General features: G+C 41.5%; 1 protein-coding gene across 1 annotated transcript in view; it reads right to left on the bottom strand.

Moving 5' to 3' along the window:
• Window positions 1–21,205, bottom strand: part of LOC126471540 (uncharacterized) — a 572,770-nt gene that overhangs the window by 17,986 nt on the left and 533,579 nt on the right. Inside the window, exon 8 of the mRNA XM_050099767.1 lies at window positions 10,268–10,549. Coding sequence (XP_049955724.1) covers window positions 10,268–10,549 — 282 coding nt within the window. The remainder of the gene's footprint in view (window positions 1–10,267; window positions 10,550–21,205) is intronic.

Genomic DNA, 21,205 nt, shown 5'->3' with positions numbered 1-21,205 from the left:
TAAATCTGTGGAACTTAAAATACAACAAAAGATTCAATTTATGGAAGAAGTTGACTTGGTCAAATTTGTAGGACTAAATGTGGACAAAAATTTTAGCTGGAATACACACATTGACTTTCCATCAAATAAACTATGCAGTGTTGCATTTTCAATGCAAATACCAGCAAATTCCACTGACTTGAGTACACAAAAATTTGTTTATCATAGTTATTTTGAATGTTACTAGATATGGTATAATTTTCTGGGGTGGAGAAGTTCAAGTAGTGTATCTCAAATACTGACACTGCAAAAGAAATTTGTCAGATACACGTGTACTGCACAGCAAACACAGTCCTGTTGCCCATTATTTCAGAAACTACAAATCCTACTGTTCCCTCCATATACATTTATGAAGTTATAATCTTCTTACTCAGCAGACAAAAATTATTTGTGGAGAATCATTTTAATAACACATATAAGATAAGAAATAAAAATAATTGCATGCTACCCACACACAAGTTGATATTATATGCACAGACTCCACAGTATACAGGGATGACAATATATAACAAGTTAATGGACAAAAACATATTTAATGTGAAGCCAGAAATTTTAAAAATGAGCAACAGCTGATTCTGTGTGAGAAATGCTACTATTCAATATAAGTATTCATAGAGGATGAAATGATAATTTGAGCAATGTGTAATTGTTAGATTTTATTGAACATGTATGTAATGAAATTGTATTATTATTATGATGCTGTTTGTTGACACTAGGTGTTCTAAGTTTATTGTGAATTTTTATCACAGTTTTGATGTGTCTTCTGTACCTGAATCAAATGATTTAGATTATGTACGTTATGAGTGACTGGCAGAAAAGGTTGAGAAGACCAGCCTTGCACATGGAGTTTCAACGAAGCTCACAATTTGTAGCATTGTCCCCAGAAATGATCATGGCCCCTTGGTTCTGAGTTGAGTGGAAGGACTGAACCAGATATTTCAAAAGTTTGGTGAAAAGCTAGGCTGTGAGTTCCTGGACTTGCACAATATGGTTGAGAACTGTGGGTGGGTATGTGGGGTTACATGAGGCAACTATCCAGATAATGATAGCTGTAGGAAACCCAGAAGTATCAGTGTAAAATCAAAAGAAATGCCTCCCGCAGGTGAGAGTATTAAAATCCTAGTAGTAAACTGCTGAAGCATTCATAACAAAGTGCCAGAGTTTGAAGCACTCATGAAAAGCAGTGAAGCTCAAATAATGCTAGGTACAGAAAGCTGGTTGAAACCTGAAATTGATATTAGTCAGATTTTTGGGGAAAATTTAAGTGAGCATTGAATGGACAGTCAAATGGAAAATGGGAGTGGTGTATTTGTTGCAGTAGACAAGAAACTCAGATCCACTGAGACAGAAATTGAAGCTATATGTAGGATTGTTTGGGGTAAAAATGCTACCAGTTTTTGGGTTTACCTATTTATGAAAACTTGAACTGTAAGAAGCATATTATTGAGCTTCTCAAACAGTTATGTTCAGCTTCTTGTGCTCTTCATATAATTACTAGTCTTGAATGAAACAGTAGAAAACCCAGGATGGAATGTAACAATATTATGAAAAGGAAAGTTGCTACTCAATATAGTGGATATTCTGATTCGCAGATAGGCACAACAAAAACACTGTCACAAATAAGCTTCTGGCCAGCAAGATTCAAGATGGCGGCTAGTGTTAAAGTAAATCGTGTATCTCCGCGAAAAAAAGTAAAATTCGATGGAAAAAAGAAATTGTGTATGAGTTGTAAGGACGTGATATCAAAGCTAAATGAACGTGTAAAAAGTCTACAATTCATAATCGGTACTCTAAAACAGGATATAAAAGAACTTCAATCGGGAAAATACGGGACGCAAGAAGACACGGCCTCCACAGGAAAATGGGAATCAGTGACTGAAGAAAACTCTATCCAGGAAGATAAATCTCTAAGAAGCAGTGTAACTTTAATACAAAAAAACAGAGTGCAAAAATCGAAAGTAGTAAATCATGGAATACAGCCATCTGAAGAAAAACTATTGCAAGGAAACAAAAACGTGTGCAAACAAACAACTTTAGCATGGTAGCGGAAAAGTATGTAAACAGATCAAACTTTCCTCGAAATCGCGAACCTCCAAACATACCGGTAGTGAAAAGTAAACTGTAAAATTCTCAAAGAAAGTTATTGACTGATTCTAATATCGTGTGCAAAAACAGATTCAGTGTGCTATCAGAAAAAACGAACAGACAAAGTGAAGCAAATATACAAACGAAAGTTTCGGAACCGAAAACAACAAACGAAAACAGTCAACGTAAAAAGCAAGATGCTGGCATTATTTATTTATTTATTTCCTGATAGTCGTGGAAAAGGACTGGCAAAGATCATGAATGAAAAACTAATAAATGAAAGTGTTATTGGATTTGTGAAGCCAGGTGCTCCACTGCGAGAAGTTACTCAGCATATTGACACACACAGCAACCATGGAAGTTTTAACTCTTGCATTATTTTAGCTGGCGCAAACGATGTCTACAAGAACGAGGCAAAATTCGCTTTGAGATCTTTAAGGGAAACATTGGCAAAAGTTATGGACATGAAAGTGTTCGTAATAAGCATCCCTATGAGACATGACCTCATCAAAACATCGTGTGTGAATGCAGAAATCGAAGCAACTAACCGAAAGTTCGAGAAAATATGCAAGCTCTTCAGCAATGTGATATATATTAATGCAGACAGTCAGAAAAGAGAAGATTTCACTACCCATGGATTGCATAGAAACATGAAAGGGAAAGTAGCACTGTGCGATGCAATCATGGATCAATTAAACCGAAATCAGCCAGGCTTAGTGCAGCCTCCAATTGTAGCAGCAGCAGCAATGGAATCATTAATTTCAAATGAAGAGCATATTACTCCAATGACTTCAGGAAGTGTTGAAGCGGCAAGAAGAGGATCCCCATCTAGCCTAGTTGCAGTTCCTCAAATTACAACTCCCAAAATTACAGCAGAAACGCCATCACACTACAAGTCAACTCGCCCAACACGAAACAGAAAAGAACGACAACGTTTTTTATGGCAAGTGATTCCAGAGAAATGTTGATTTCATCTTCTAAAACAACGCTCTGGAAAGAAAACTTCATATGTAAAAGTGTTAAAAATGATATGTCATGTGAAGCCGTCGAACATAAGGTAGGCCAAAACAACCTAGTAAATAAATCACTGTCGAAATTTATGCTCCTGCACCAAAATGTACAATCCTTATCAAATAAAGTTAGTGAGATAGAAATATTGTTATCAGATGAACTAAAAGAAGTGTCAGTTACCTGTGTTAGTGAGCACTGGTTATCAGAAAATATGTTACATCACACAAGGATAGAGGGCTTTACCCTTTCATCTTTTATTTGTAGGAAAGCCTCCATGCATGGAAGAACATGCATATATGTTAGAGAGGACGTCAAGCACGATAATTTAAAGTTCACTAACCAGCTAGGGTAAGAGCAAAACTTCGAAATTTCTGCTACACAACTGACAAATTTAAATATAATTGTTATTTGCATAAATAGAAGCCCAGATGGAAACGTAACTACTTTCATTGAAAATCTTGAGAAGGCACTTAACAGTATAAAAATAGGTAGTAAAACAACCATCATATGTGGTGACTTTAATATAGATTTCAACAAGAACTCAAAAGACAGATTAAACCTTGAGGCCTTATTAAAAACCTACAATATACATACAACTATCAAATCCCCCACCAGAGTCACCAAATCGTCAAGCAGTGCTATAGATCAGATACTAATAAATACAGATAAATATTTATACAAATCTGGAAATATGAATACAGGTTTCAGTGATCATTATGCACAGTTTATTGAATTCCCAGTAGAGACTGCAGGAAATACTGAACAACAAATGACAAGAAAAGGTAGAAATTTTAGCAAGCACAACCTAGAACACTTCAGGAACTTACTAAAAAAAGAAAAATGGAATGATATAGACAACTATGAGGACACATGTAAAAAGTTTGACATGTTCATAGAAATATTCTCCCATTATTTCAATATTTCTTTTCCAGTTAAAAACCAAACATTAAAATCTAGAAAATGAAATGTTACATGGCTGACGAAAGGCATTAAAATATCATGTGCTGAAAAGAGGAGACTTTATGAAATCTCAAAAACACAAAATGTTACAGAAGAATTTCTGGTGTATTTCAAGAATTATAAGAGAGTGCTTCACAAAGTCGTAAAAGAAGCTAAAAAAAAAACAACAAATGATCACCATATAAAAATGGCCAGGAACAAAATGAAAGCCATGTGGAAGATAGTCAGAGAACAAGTAGGAAATGAGATCTCCCAAAATGTAAATCTCCAGGTAATGCAAAATGGCAAAAAAATTACAAATTCAGAAGAAGTAGCCAATGCTTTTAATACATACTTTGCAAATATTAGTGACAAATTACTTTCTGACATAAAATCTTCAAATAAAAATCCTGCTACAACACCATCAAATCAAAATAGAAACTGCAACTCCCTATTTCTTACTCCAACCAACCCTAAGGAAATTATATTGTCAATTAGAGAGTTAAAAACAAAATTTTCAACAGGTGTGGATGAGATTCTAGATTATGTCATTAAAAGTGTGGGTGATCTCATTGCAAGACCATTATCCCACATTTTCAACAGTTCATTAACAAATGGAGTCTTTCCTTCCTGCTTAAAGACAGTGAAACTGAAAGCACTGTTCAAAAAGGGTAAGAAAGAAGACATAGCCAATTATAGACCTATTGCCTTGCTATCTACATTTTCGAAAATACTAGAAAAATTTTTCATAAGAGGTTGCTAGATTTTCTAGAAAACTGCGAAATATTATCCACAACCCAACATGGTTTCCGGAAAGGCTGATCAACAGAAACAGCAATATATGAATTTCTGGGTGAAGTACTCGAAAAAGTTGATAGTGGACAAAATGTAACTGGCATATGCCTTGATCTGTCTAAGGCTTTCGACATCATAGACCACACCCTATTGCTGCAGAAGCTTGAAAGAATTGGTATCAGAGGTATGCCTAACAACTGGCTTAGATCATATCTTACTGACCGCAAGCAAGTAGTAGAAATACATTTCCACAAAGAAAATAAATCAACAAGACACTATTCTGATTATAAAGCAGTACCGCAGGGCTTGGTACTGGGCCCCATCCTATTTTTGATATACACTCAAGGAAACTGAAATAAGAACACCGTGAATTCATTGTCCCAGGAAGGGGAAACTTTATTGACACATTCCTGGGGTCAGATACATCACATGATCACACTGACAGAACCACAGGCACATAGACACAGGCAACAGAGCATGCACAATGTCGGCACTAGTACAGTGTATATCCACCTTTCGCAGCAATGCAGGCTGCTATTCTCCCATGGAGACGATCGTAGAGATGCTGGATGTAGTCCTGTGGAACGGCTTGCCATGCCATTTCCACCTGGCGCCTCAGTTGGACCAGCGTTCGTGCTGGACGTGCAGACCGCGTGAGACGACGCTTCATCCAGTCCCAAACATGCTCAATGGGGGACAGATCCGGACATCTTGCTGGCCAGGGTAGTTGACTTACACCTTCTAGAGCACGTTGGGTGGCACGGGATACATGCGGACGTGCATTGTCCTGTTGGAACAGCAAGTTCCCTTGCCGGTCTAGGAATGGTAGAACGATGGGTTTGATGACAGTTTGGATGTACCGTGCACTATTCAGTGTCCCCTAGACGATCACCAGTGGTGTACGGCCAGTGTAGGAGATCGCTCCCCACACCATGATGCCGGGTGTTGGCCCTGTGTGCCTCGGTCGTATGCAGTCCTGATTGTGGCGCTCACCTGCACGGCGCCAAACACGCATACGACCATCATTGGCACCAAGGCAGAAGCGGCTCTCATCGCTGAAGACGACACGTCTCCATTCGTCCCTCCATTCACGCCTGTCGCGACACCACTGGAGGCGGGCTGCACGATGTTGGGGCGTGAGCGGAAGACGGCCTAACGGTGTGCGGGACCGTAGCCCAGCTTCATGGAGACGGTTGCGAATGGTCCTCGCCGATACCCCAGGAGCAACAGTGTCCCTAATTTGCTGGGAAGTGGCGGTGCGGTCCCCTACGGCACTGCGTAGGATCCTACGGTCTTGGCGTGCATCCGTGCGTCACTGCGGTCCGGTCCCAGGTCGACGGGCACGTGCACCTTCCGCCGACCACTGGCGACAACATCGATGTACTGTGGAGACCTCACGCCCCACGTGTTGAGCAATTCGGCGGTACGTCCACCCGGCCTCCCACATGCCCACTATACGCCCTCGCTCAAAGTCCGTCAACTGCACATACGGTTCACGTCCACGCTGTCGCGGCATGCTACCAGTGTTAAAGACTGCGATGGAGCTCCGTATGCCACGGCAAACTGGCTGACACTGACGGCGGCGGTGCACAAATGCTGCGCAGCTAGCGCCATTCGACGGCCAACACCGCGGTTCCTGGTGTGTCCGCTGTGCCGTGCGTGTGATCATTGCTTGTACAGCCCTCTCGCAGTGTCCGGAGCAAGTATGGTGGGTCTGACACACCGGTGTCAATGTGTTCTTTTTTCCATTTCCAGGAGTGTATATAAATGACCTAACATAAACCAACCAGTACCATAGCACTATCCAATTTGCAGATGACACAAGCATATTAGTCAGTGGGAAGACTGCAGAGATACTACAGACAAGACCGTCTGAGGCATTAACAAATGTTGTAAACTGGTTCAACCAAAACAAACTAATAATAAATAAACGTAAAACAGTAGCATTAAATTTCATAATGTCAAGAGAAACACAGAAGATGATATAAGAATTCAGATGTCAGACACAGATATTGCAAGTGTGCCTAATACAAAATTTCTGGGGTCTGGTTACAGGATAATCTTAGATGGGAAACTCACATTGACAACATATTAAAGAAGCTAAGTACCATGTGTTATTTAATGAGAGTGCTAGAAAACTGCTTTCATAAGGACTATCTAATGACAGTTTACTATTCTAATATACATCCTGTCATAAAATATGGGATCACTTTCTGGGGTAACTCGCCATCCTGCCTAAAACTCTTCAGGATGCAAAAAAGAATAGTGAGAATCATGGCTCGAATAAAAAGGAACAAACCATGTTGACCATTATTTAAAAGGATGGGGATTCTTCCCCTTCCATGTATTTTCCTATTTCAAAGTGCAATGTTTATAAAGAAATATACAATAACAAATCCTAGTATCCTCCCCAAAAAAGTTCATCATCATAATACAAGACAGAAAACTGACTTTCATGTACTCCATAGAAAAACCAGTTTGTGCCAAAAAGGAACATTACACCATGGAAAAATTATCTACAATAAATTTCCAAGAGAAATTAAAGTAAAGACTGATGTAAAAAATTTTAAAGCAGCATTAAAAGAATATCTGTTGACACATTGCTTTTATAGCATGGAAGAGTTCCTCCAAAATCCTCGAGAGTCTAAGTGATGATTATGCAAATACTGTAACCCTTAATACTGGCCTATAAATACATTCAGATGTAATTCTCAAGTTTCTAATGGGGTTCAAGTATAAGTTGTATACCGACTTGCCCAGTATATGAAGTAAAATTCTGTGAATATAATTCTCTAGTGTACATGTCAATTCATAGTGTAGAAGAGTTCCTAAAAAATCCTTAGAGCTTAAATGAGGATCATGCAAATACTGTAATATATATATATAATTTCCAATGAAATTCATCATAAATAATCCATCGCAATTTTAGAAGAACAGCCATGGACTCAACATTAGGGGAAAAGTGACATTTATTACCCATTATTAAAGCTGTCAGCAGCTAAGAAAAGAGTTCAATATGCAACAACAAAAATGTTTGATCATTTGCCCAATAACATAAAATGTCAAACAGATAGCAAAGCAAGTTTCAAATCTAACATTAAATCATTTCTTTTGGACAACTCCTTGTATTCCATGGATGAATTTCTATTTAAAAACTGGTAGCCTCTAAAAATTCTTATTTTTAAGTGTCGTTGGATTAGTAGGAGTAAAAAATAATACCTACATTAGTGGTTACATTAATCATACATATCCTTTACCCTAATTCTGAATCATTTCAATAAAAGAATTGTTCAAATGAACTAAGTAATGTGTAACTAATTGTTTGTGGTGACATGCAATCAGTCGAGTCAACTATCTTTGGATTGCCATCTTTGAGGTTTGCGACCGATAGCGCATGGACCTTCAGTTCGTTGCGAACATTTGAATTGGAATGATTGTGTGTTTATGCATACTGATATCAAGCTGATCATTAAAGTGCTTATCTCTACACATGGAATCTTAGCGTATTCATTTAAGCCATTGTACCTATTTCCACACTGGTGAACCCGACGACAAGTGATCCAAACTGTTTTCGTGTTTTTCGTATCATCTTTTGTTGCTATACCATGTGGTCTTTTAACAGCCAAAGGCATCTACATTTGCCTGCTGTGACTCAAGCACCTTACTAATCAGTGAACCAGATGCCATCGTAGCTTCCAGCTATGCAACCAGAACTTCCGAACTCAAACTTTCATCATTTTTCTACTGTGCCACAACTCCTCATGGTGTGACACATTACTCTAGGTTCTTGTGGGTATCCATGCATTCTTCGAGGAGGACCTCAAGGCTTCCCTGGCTGAAATATTGTAAGGCGAACCACTGGTCCCTCTGGCCCAGTTTGTTGAGGACTCACCTCCGCTCTCAGACACTGAACTCCCTCTCCTAGTAGAGTAGGTGCACTCCCATATTTCTTGACAGCTTATGCCACCTCCCAGTTTTCACTCCACTCTGTCCGTGTTTATCCACAAGGAACTAAACAAGAGTGATTATGTTATGTTACGCAATGACTCACTGTCCATATTCCGGTCCCCATAAAGTGATAGCATGTGAAACAAACACATTTGATGTCCTCCTATGTGACTAACCTCTAACCATTTCAGTTTATCGACTGAAGCCAGCACGGACCGTTGTGGATGACACAGTGGATGAGCCTGCTCCTGTCGCGCTACCTACATCCCCGCAAGAGGTCTCTGCTGACACTGATGTCTCTGAGCTTGATGGTTGCTCGGCACTGGTTCCATCTCCAGCCTGCCTGAGTCTGGCCCCTGATGGCAATGGTTCACCACTTACCCACTTTTCCCCTTTCCCTCCTAGCTCTTTCACCCTCCAAACAGATGTGTCCTGTATTGCCCCAGATGACATCTCTCTATCGGTATGTGACAATTGCATTTTCATCCTTCACACTCCTCCCTGCTCAGCCGACAATCCTCCCACTTCTTCCATTTCTATCATCAAAAACCTCCAACTCCCCCAGGTGTGGAGATTAATGCGATCTCTTCTTTCATTGATGCTACACGCCTCCTAACTGTCACCATCCCACTCACTCCTTCCCCCCTGAACAATTCTCATGGTCCACCCCACGCATACATGGGCCGCTTATTACGCCCACCCATGTGGCATCAGGACTATGTCATTCTTCCACCCCCCCCCCCCCCCCCCGCCCCACTCCCCCTCTGCCCCTCTGCCCCACTCCCTTGCCCATCAGCAGTGACTAACTGGGTCCCTACCTACAGACCCAGATGTACCTACTGCTCCTGGATCTTCGCCTGTGTGCGTATAGCAATATCAAGCTGATCATTAAAGTGCTTATCTCTACACTTTTAATCTTAGCATATTCATTTAAGCCACCATACCTATTTCCACATGTTTATTGTGGTTATTTAGCTTTTCATTAAATGGGATCTATGTAAAAGTAACGTGAGAAAATTAATGCTTATCTTCGTTGTAGTTCTATGATACTCTGAATAAGAATTAACTATTGTAGTGTTATTCCTACTAGTAACATACACTTCATTGTTACTGCTTTATTAGGGATTTGTTTCATATTTTGTGTTCTTGTGGTCTTTGATGTACAAGCATCCTTATCAAGGGTTTCAACTACACAAAATTGGACAGAACCATGATAATAATAAACTTAGAATGAAAGTGTTTCTCTGTAAAAAGTCTATCCACATTTATCAAAAACAAATCTTTCATATTTAAGGTTGCTGTCACAGTCATACAAACAACACATCTGAAAGTAAACCAATGCACACATTAATCTGGTACATTATATACAATAACTGTCAGTTGTGGGTATAGTGTGAATGAGAATGTTTGCATGTTTGTGTGCTCTAATAGCTTTCTCAAGGGAACTTACTTGTAACTGCTGATGAAACTGATGTATTTTCTGGTGGGTCTAAAACATATCCAGACTTCAAATGCTCTGCCTCTTCAATAACTGCTAAACCAGATAGACTTCTCCCACAGAATTTATCACTTGATGAGGTAGAGAAACTACTAGGATCATCATGGAACTGTGTTTCATCATCATAATCGTCACTAGTTGCTCCCCGTCCATCGGGAATGTGAAGGTAATCATGGGTTGTTAGATCACAGCTTGCTGTGCCTGCACGTCCTATATTCTCCTCCAGGTACTCACCTGTAAATATTGCATTTTGAAGCCTGCTTGTGTGGTAAATTGAAACAATAAGCATTTGAATGACATTTTAAAAATAATAACAAAAAAAGCAACATTTTACTGGGATTAATAGTACAGCCAGGAGTGCTAGTTCTGCAGGTTCATTGAAGAGCTTCTGTGAAGTTTGGAAGGTAGAAGACAAGGTACTGGCAGAATTGAAGCTGTGAGGATGGATCATGAGTCATGCATGGGTAGCTCAGATGGTAGAGAACTTGCCTGTGAAAGGCAAAGGTCCCGAGTTTGAGTTTCGGTCTGGCAGACAGTTTCATATCAGCGCACACTCTGCTGCAGAGTGAAAATCTCATATTCAAGTGTAGCAACATTTCACTCTCAGAAAAAAAAAAAACAAAAAAAAAACAGTTTTTCACGTAGAGAATGTGAAAAGCGAGTGATGAAGGGTATTTTGGGTGTGGTTGAGCGAAAAGTGCATGAAAATGAACCTAAAATTCATCGGTGATGATATTAAATGGACATGCGATGTTTGTTTATGAGTTGAAGCAGCCAATATAGTTAGTACAGTCGACTCATAAAACGAAATTATAAAGTTGCTGCAAAAGGACATTGAGGCATTAAATACCGAAATAGTGACTGCAAAAAGAGAAAATGATAGATTAATATGGGAAAAACAGGCAGATGAATGTAGAACGGAGCTAAAAGAAGGTACAAAAAACGAAATTATAAAGCAGTTACACAAGGACATTGGACCATTGAAAACCGAATTACTGACTACAAAGAAAAAAAATGATAGATTAACTCAAGAAAAACATTTCTGTGTGTGATATCCATCAAACGGAAATAAACGAAATGGAATCCAGGGTGTCTGAAAAATACCGGCCAAGTATGAAACAAAACCTTCAAAATACACATGGTGTGCGAAATGTGATCAAAAACCCACCCACCGAACTATCTGTAAACGAATATAAATGGGAAACAGTGACCTACAAAAAGGACAAGCGTGAAATGTGGAAGTGCCGCAGCAAAATCAATTGAAAAAAATTGACTTTCTTGTTATTGGCAACTCCACACTGAAAAATGTTACAGCTCCAGGCTATGAATTCGATGTTCGTCCTGGAATCCCATGGCATCAGATCAGCAGACACTTTCAAAATATTCTCAATTTGAAACAAAGTGAAACTGAAAGTAGAAATGAAAAAAGGACAAATACGAAGGTGTTTTCATTCATGTTACAACAAATTCCATCCGGAACAGCAAGGAGGAACAAATAATCAGTGAAACATGGAACTTGATCCGCTCAGCAAAAAGTATATTTGCAAATTCAAAAACTGTCATTAGTGCAATTTTACACAGAAGGTCAGTAAGTGATACATACATAAATAAGATAAACAGTGGAATCAGGGAACAGTGCTACAAGCTGGGTGCAATTTTTGGAGACTCAAATAAGTGGGAAAGGATGGGCTGCACTTGAATAGGTTAGGTTCAATGACTTTCAGCAAAATAATTGTAGACATCTGCAGAATCATTGAAAGCAAGGGAAACTGAAAACTTCCAAAAGGGGTGAGAAAACAAAAGTGGTGATGCAAAATGGAAACTTTAAATATAATGGAACAAGTGAGGCTCTTCAAAGTATAAACAAACTCAAAAACTATCTTGATGCATCTAAATATGAACAGTTTAGCAGAAAAACGTCCAAATCTAGGTTACCCTAAAACTGATGAACTGCAAGTTATACTTTCTGAACTGGCAAACATGAAGGTAGTCTGGCTTACAAAAAACATGCATAAACATTCTAAATAAAATTAGTAATTTAAAACTTGCCAGCAGCTTTTGTAGAAAAAAAAAACAAATCTTGTGGGGGTTCCTGTATCTTACTGCATGCATCCTTAAACATTAAAGTGAAAGATTTTAGTTATCTAACTGAAGAATGTATTTTTGAAAGCTGTTGTGTAGAGCTGTGATAATATCAATTTACAGAATTTCTGGGAGTTCTGCTACTAAATTGTTCTTAGAAAAATTTCAATATCTCTTAAACTTAAAAAAGAATGCAAGAAAAAGATTGAGATTGCAGGAGACTTCATCTTAAATACATTAATTGAAAGCAGTGACATTGAAAAATTTCGCAATTTAATCCAAAAATCTGGTTTCAAGTTAAACTCTACTATGTGCACTAGAGAAAACTTCCACTCAGCAACCTGCCTAGATCATATTATTACAGATTATCAGTTTGATGATACAAGGAAGTTTTGGTTAGATCAAAGGATATCTGATCACTAAGCTTTCTTTATGGAGAAACTAAAATCTGAATCTTATATAAGAAGGAATTTTAGCAAAGACAATTTAGAGTTGTTTTGTGATAAGTGTTACAGGCTGGCCTTTAGACCACCATGATTCAAGCAACAAAAATTTTGATTAATTTCAAATTGTTTTTTGGGTGTATTCAGTGAAACATTTCCCCCAAAATCTTATCAAAAGAGAGTCAGGAATAAACGAAATTAGATTACACCAGGCATAAAAATTTCAAGTGGCAGAAAAAGACAGCTGCACAATGAGCTCAAAGTAAATAGAAACCCTAATTTTGTAATTTATGTTAAGCACTATAAGACTATATAAAAAAAGTGATACTGGCAGCAAAAGAACTGGCAAATAGTATATTCATAAACAAACAAAGAAATAAAACAAAGGCAATCTGTTGTGAAATCACAATTGGGAGTCAATCTTTAAAGTCAAGAACATTCTCAAATTACATTTCAGGGTGAAATTATTATAAATCATGTTCAAATGTCAAACTGCTTCAACGATTTCTTTGTCAGTATGGCAAAATCTGTCATAGACATGGCAGCCCATCAGGAAAATATGATTTTCAGGCATGGTGATGACATACAAAACATTTGTTTTAAAAAATTCAGAAAAATCACTCAGAAAGATGTGGAAGACACAATATTATCATTAAAAAACAAAAATTCAGCTGGATGGGATGGAATTCTTTCCATGGTAATCAAGGCAGTATGCCATATTATTTTGTACCCACTGACTATTGTTGTAAACCAGTCGTCTGAACATGGGTCTTTCCCAGATGTCCTGAAATATGCAGAGATTAAGCCAGAAGATATGGGAAACTACCAGCCTATCTCTCTCCCCACTGTTTTTTCTAAAATATTTGAAAAACTTGTGGCAAAACAACCACTTCCTGTGGTGTCTAATTAATCTGTCTTTCTGGAAAATGTTCCACGACTTGCTAAATATCTCAGAGATCCCTACTTTTTGGTTTAGCCCACTTTCAGTCCCAAGAATAATTTTAGCATGAGAACTTTCCTGGAGGGCAGTAAATTTGGGAACTTTCCTCCCCCCCTCCCTCCCCCCCCTCTCTCTCTCTCTCTCTCTCTCTAGTGAATAAGTGTTCATCAGAGTACCTCAAACTACTGGCTAGCCTAAGAAACCCATGTGCACTCCACAGAGTAGCAGACAAACATCTCTCTACACAACTAGTTTAATATGTTTCTAGTTGTTATAACCTTTAATCACCAATAATTGCGTGGATATTCAAACACTCTCACTTAGGAACAATAGCTCGTTACATGATAACAACTCAGTATCTCTTATTCGACTGCCGTGCCGTGACATGCGGCCGGCGCCGTTCGTAACTAGGTGGCGCTCCCACACTCAGTCGAGTTGCGGAGCGCCTCTATCGCCGTTTGCGCGTACTGTCGTGGCGGCACTGTTAAATGTCGTGGCACTGTCACAACACTTTTCCCCCCTTGAAAAAAAAAAAACACTCACTTCCTTGGAGACATGGACAGTGCGGAGACATCCATGGCCTCTTGTGAGGCCCCGAGAAGATCCCGTGGAGAGACACGAGAGTATGGTCGGAAATGTCCAGGACGGAAGCTCGTGCGTGGAACGTGCCTCCTGGACGAGATGATGGGTGAAAATTTCGGAGCAGCATCCATAGGTGTCGTGGACCTGGGGGTGTGCTCCAGTGAGATGGGTTCCGGAGAAGGCAGCGTCGCGACTGGGGCTGGTTCCGGCGTACTCGGAAGCGGTAGCGACATCGGCTGCATCAACACATACGGTAGATCGGCAGCAGCGACAGGACTGGCTTCTTGGGCTGGTGGAGGCGAAGGAAGGGGCGGTGGCACCGATGTGGCCACCACTCGTGGGCGCATCTGGTCGTAATGGCGAACAACCATGCCGTCGTCCGTACATATTTCACAAAGCCGGCGGCTGCGAAGAGCCTTGACCACCCCTGGAATCCATTTAGGGCGAGATCCATACCATCGTGCCCACATGTTGGCGCCCACCGAGTATTTTCCCGCACTAGGGGACACAGCACAAGGCCTGACAGGGTGAAGCAGGTGCAGTAGAGTGCGCGGTTGGCGGCCATGCAAGAGTTCACCAGGGCTGCGATCATCCAGAGGCGTGAAGCGATAAGAACTCAGAAATTGCAGCAGAGCGTCATCTGTGGAAAAATCACTAAGGAATTTTTTCATCTGGCTTTTGAAAGTACGGACAAGGCGTGCGACCTCCCCATTCGATTGCGGATGGAAGGGCGGTGCTGTAACATGATGAATCCGTTGTCCAGTACAAAAATCACGGAAGGCCTGCGAAGAGAACTGAGGGCCATTGTCCGTGACGATCGTGGATGGAAGACCTTCTAGCGCAAAGATTTTGGACCAAGCCAGTGTCGTCGCTGCAGTGGTGGGCGACGGACATCGAACAACAAACGGAAACTTCGAGAAGGCATCAATCAACAGTAGCCAATAAGTACCGAGGAAGGGGCCGGCAAAGTCAGCGTGCGCCCCTTCCCATTGCTGCGCCGGATCAGGCCACGGAGAGGGCATTGTACGAAGTGCAGCCAGTTGTTGAGCACACTGACCACACGCAGCAACCATGTGGGCGATGTCCGAATCAATACCGGGCCATACCCCAATGGCCTTCATGCAACGGTTTGAGAACACCTTTGCAAAGAGAAGCTGGCACCATGACCCGTGGAGATGCGCCATCTGTGGCCAGAAGAACAACACCATCACGAACAGGCAGACGAAGGCGCAAGGCATGGTAGTTGCGAAGGGGATCCGATGCCCGGCCCTTGGTCCTGTCCGACCAACCCCGTTGAACAAAACCGATCACCTGACGCAGGACCGGGTCCCGCACAGTAGCCGACGTGACCTGCGAACCTGTAAGTGGAAAACCCTCGACCGCACGACGTTCTTCCTCATCAATGTGGAAACAGAGTAGTTCATCACGATCGAAAACCGGGTTGGGGCCCATCGGCAATCGCGACAATGCGTCAGCGTTGGCATACTGGGCCGTGGGGCGATAGTGAATCTCATAGTGAAAACGAGACAAGTGTAAGGCCCAACGTCGCAGGCAGTGAGCTGCCTTCTCCAGAAGCGACGCCGATGGGCTGAACAGAGAGACCAGCGGCTTGTGGTCGGTGATGAGGTGAAACTCAGAACCATACAAAAAAACGCTGAACTTTTTTAGAGCATAAATGATAGCGAGCGCCTCCTTTTCAATTTGAGAGTAACACCGTTGCGCATCGTTGAGGGTCTTGGAAGCATAGGCGATGGGTCGTTCCGACCCATCCTCATACCGATGGGTGAGAACAGCCCCTAGGCCATACTGTGACGCATCAGTCGCCAGAACCAAGTGCTGACCCAGACGGAATGTGGCAACACAAGGCGCCGACTGCAAATGAGCTTTCAGGTGGACAAAAGCCTACTCACACTCGTCGGACCAACAGAAAGGGACGTTTTTGCGTAACAGCTGATGCAGAGGATGAGCTACCGCCACCGCAGATGGAATGAATTTGTGATAATAAGCAATCTTGCGTAGAAACGCCTGAAGTTCTTTGACCGTAGACGGCCGGGGTAGAGCGTTAACGGCCGCAACGTGCTGACGTAGAGGACATATACCCTCATGGGACAAGTGGAAATCAAGATACACAATGGAGGGCTGGAAGAACTGTGACTTGTCCAGATTGCACCTCAACCCAGCCGAATGCAAAACCCGAAACAGTGAACGCAAATTGCGAAGGTGCTCCTCAATGGAGGCCCCCGTGACAACAATGTCATCCAGATAGTTTATGCAGCTGGGAACGGAAGCCGTAAGCTGTTCCAAAAACCGCTGAAAAATGGCCGGCGCGCTAGCGACGCCAAATGGTAACTGCTGGTACTGATACAACCCACAAGGAGTGTTGATGACGAGAAATTCCTTCGAAGAAGCATCCAACGGCAACTGATGGTACGCCTCCGATAAGTCAAGTTTGGAAAAGAACTGGCCCCCAGCAAGCTTGGTAAATAACTCCTCAGGACGGGGAAGAGGATAAGTGTCAATGAGGCTCTGAGCGTTGACAGTGGCTTTAAAATCACCACACAATCGCAGACTCCCGTTTGGTTTAGAAACCACCACGATTGGCGATGCCCATTTGCTGGAGGTAACAGGACGGAGAATCCCTGAAGCTGTTAACCTGTCTATGTCAGCCTTGACAGGTGCACGCAACACCACCGGAATAGGGCGTGCCCGGACAAACTTAGGGCGAGCTGTAGGTTTAAGAGTAATGTGGGCTTCAAAATCCTTGGCACGACCCAGAGCAGCAGAGAACACCGACGAAAATTCAGAACACAATCCATCCAGCTGTTGATACGGAATATCCTCAGATATGAGGTGCACATCATCATCAATGGAGAACCCGAACAACTGGAAAGCATCATAGCCGAACAGGTTTTCAGTGCCCGCATGATCCACCACATAAAACGTGAGGGGCCTAACAACAGACTTGTAGGCAGTGAAAGCATCAAACTGACCAATAATAGGAATTTTCTGTTTATTGTAAGTTCTCAGATTTCGCGTAACTGGAGACAAGGGAGGGGAGCCCAAATCCAAATACGTGCGAGAATTAATGAGCGTTACTGCAGAGCCAGTGTCCACTTGCATGTGAATGTTTTTATCCAGAACACGAACAGTAACAAACAACTTATTTGTTTTGAGAAAGCACACAGTTAACATCCATGCCCGATGCCTCGTCCTCGTCGACAGGAACTTTAGGGGACTGACACACAGAAGCAATGTGGCCTTTTTTCCTACATGAATTACACGTGGCCCAACGTTTTGGACACGCGGCCCTGTCATGTTGTACGAAACAACGTGGACAAGAAGGAAGTGCGGAACGAACCTGCTTCTGTGGTTGCTGTTTTCGCTGCGAGCGTTGCGGCCCAACGCGACGTTGTTTACGCGAGTGAACCGCCGCCACATCTTCGTTCTCCTGTGAAAAAGGCAAATTGTCCTTGTCGAAAGTTGACTGTACAGCACCTACCTCACACCACGTGTCTATTTGCGCGCCAGCAGCGTGAGACACTTCAAAGGATTGAGCGATGCTTAGAACTTCCGACAACGATGGGTTTGGCAGTTGTAGAGCACGTTGCCGAACTTCTTTATCAGGAGCAAGCCATAGAATAGCATTCCTAACCATTGAATCAGCATACGACTCATGATGAGTGTCCGTGACAAACGGACATTTCCTACTCAGACCGTGTAGTTCTGCCGCCCAAGCCCGGTAAGATTGATGGGGCTGTTTACGACACTGGTAGAACGCCATGCGGGCGGCAACGACGTGGGTGTTTTTTCGGTAATAGTTAGACAATAAGTCACACATTTCTTGGAAGGATAGAGAGGCAGGTTCCTGCAGAGGGGCTAACTGAGATAGCAGCTGATAGATCCGTGGGGAAATCCATGATAGAAATAACGACTTACACATAGGAGCGTCGACAACGCCGAAAGCCAAGAAGTGTTGCCGCAAACGCTTCTCATAATCCTCCCAGTCTTCAGTGGCCTCGTCGTAAAGAGGGAATGGAGACGGAGAAGAGGAAGGCAGATGATGAGTAAGCGACGTCGACAACGCCTGAATAGCAGCCGTCAGCTGTGTTTGTTGTTCAATGAGCGCTTGCATAAGCTTTTCCATGTCTGCCCCGTCATGAACACACAAATCCACAACGCAGTGAAAATATCCCATCCTCGTCGCCAAAAAGTGTTATAACCTTTAATCACCAATAATTGAGTGGATATTCAAACACTTTCACTTAGGAACAATAGCTCGTTACATGATAACAACTCAGTATCTCTTATTCGGCTGCCGTGCCGTGACATGCAGCCGGCGCCGTTCGTAGCTAGGTGGCGCTCCCGCGCTCAGCCGAGTTGCGGAGCGCCTCTATCGTCATTTGCGCGTACTGTCGTGGCGGCACTGTTACATGTTGTGGTACTGTCACAACACTAGTCATCATCACAAATAAAAGCAGTGTGATAGGTAGTAAATATAAATGCCTTGAGTCACTTCCCTCTCGCCCATAATACACACATTATTAAAAAAAAGAATTTAAGGTGCCAAAAGTTAAACTTTGTAGTACTGTTAAAGTTATATCCAACAAGTTACAAAATAAGATAAGTATTACAACAGAGATTCATACATTGTTAGAATTATAAACAAGTTAAGAGCCTAAGCATATGAAAGAAATGATTGCTAAATGTTGTTAAGGCTAAGAAGAGAAACTTTACCTATGCAAAAGTTCAATTTTATTATTTGTCATAACTATAGAATGGAGAATCTGAACACTGGAAAAATTCTGTCATGGGGTTTATTCAGTCATGAGAAGCCACAAGCCACATAAAGTGATACATCAAGAATTTATTTGAATGATAACACGTAGTGTTCTGGTCTCCTCCGTGTTGTTAAAAAGTGAGTTATTCAGTTCCCACACTTGTTGTCATCAGAACAGTTCATACATAAAGAATAGCACATGCTGAAAGTGTTACTTAATATTCAGGTAGTGCTGTGCGAGGTGTATTACTAACACACCACACAAACAGTATTTCAAGTATTATTCGTTGAAAAGTATGGCATTAACACAGGGCATGCTGTATAAATAAAAGATGAGGGACCCAGTCTTTCACCTTGTGTATCTTTTGACATGCTAAATATATTGAAAATATATTTTTACCTAGACTAGCAGTCAGAGCATGTTTGTAAAATAATGATCTACGTATTTTCATATTCTTATTAATAATGAAGAAATGATTGAAGTCTTGTTTGTCAAAAGATACTTTTTGGGGAAAAAGCTGAGAGGCTTGTACTCATACATCCATTATGGATATTCCTGTACAGATGAGACATTTTACATTAAAGTTGCTCGCCTGGTGTTGGCAGATAAATATGATATTGCAGTGCCTGTGTTATTCCAAATTGTGATGCAATGTTTCTTTGGACATGCATGCAGACATATGGTTGGTCATACTCCCAACTGTGAATACATTTCATGTATTTCATAATGGCTGTAATCGCCACAGTGCCCATTCCTTTGGATGACATCGGAAGTTCACTGAGGCTTTTTGCGGATGATGCTGTGGTGTATCGAGAGGTTGTAACAATGGAAAATTGTACTGAAATGCAGGAGGATCTGCAGCGAATTGACGCATGGTGCTGGAAATGGCAATTGAATCTCAATGTAGACAAGTGTAATGTGCTGCGAATACACAGAAAGATAGATCCTTTATCATTTAGCTACAAAATAGCAGGTCAGCAACTGGAAGCAGTTAATACCATAAATTATCTGGGAGTACGCATTAGGAGTGATTTAAAATGGAATGATCATATAATGTTGATCGTCGGTAAAGCAGATTCCAGACTGAGATTCATTGGAAGCATCCTAAGGAAATGCAATCCGAAAACAAAGGAAGTAGGTTACAGTACGCTTGTTCGCCCACTGCTTGAATACTGCTCAGCAGTGTGGGATCCGTACCAGATAGGGTTGATAGAAGAGATAGAGAAGATCCAACGGAGAGCAGCGCGCTTCGTTTCAGGATCATTTAGTAATCGCAAAAGCGTTACGGAGATGATAGATAAACTCCAGTGGAAGACTCTGCAGGAGAGACGCTCAGTAGCTCGGTACAGGTTTTTGTTGAAGCTTCGAGAACATACCTTCACCGAAGAGTCAAGCAGTATATTGCTCCCTCCTACGTATATCTCATGAAGAGACCATGGGGATAAAATCAGAGAGATTAGAGCCCACACAGAGGCATATCGACAATCCTTCTTTCTACGAACAATACGAGACTGGAATAGAAGGGAGAGCCGATAGAGGTACTCAAGGTACCCTCTGCCACACACCGTCAGGTGGCTTGCGGAGTATGGATGTAGATGTAGATGTAGATGTAGACATGTATGCATGCCCTAAGGAACATTGCATCATAATTCAGAATAACACAGGCACTGCAATATTGTATTGTACTTTTAAAGGCATGTCATAGAAATTCCATGTTTAAATAGGTACTGACAGAAGGAAACAGAAACAATTTTCATGCTGTGCACTGTGTAGAAACCTTACATTACGCATGAAGATTTTGAGTATACAGCTATTTTTAATATCTTCAAAGAATGGTCTATTGTTTCGAGCATTATACTGGGCTAGTAATTGTAGATATGTCAGGGCAGAACTGACAAATATAACTTGTGCAGTTACCTCAATTTCAGTCCACTTGTGGCTGGATAGTACATCCAAGAAATTGCCCAACATGTTGAATGTGTTGGTAGTGGCATACTGTTTCAAAGATGGACTACTGTATCAGATGAGCAACCACTACTGACCCCAAATAGAATTGCAACCAAAA

The sequence above is a fragment of the Schistocerca serialis genome, chromosome 3, assembly GCF_023864345.2.
Source record: "Schistocerca serialis cubense isolate TAMUIC-IGC-003099 chromosome 3, iqSchSeri2.2, whole genome shotgun sequence".
Lineage (NCBI taxonomy): Eukaryota > Metazoa > Arthropoda > Insecta > Orthoptera > Acrididae > Schistocerca > Schistocerca serialis.
Note: the sequence above shows the minus strand (reverse complement) of the source record. Positions and strands in the feature narration are given on the sequence as shown.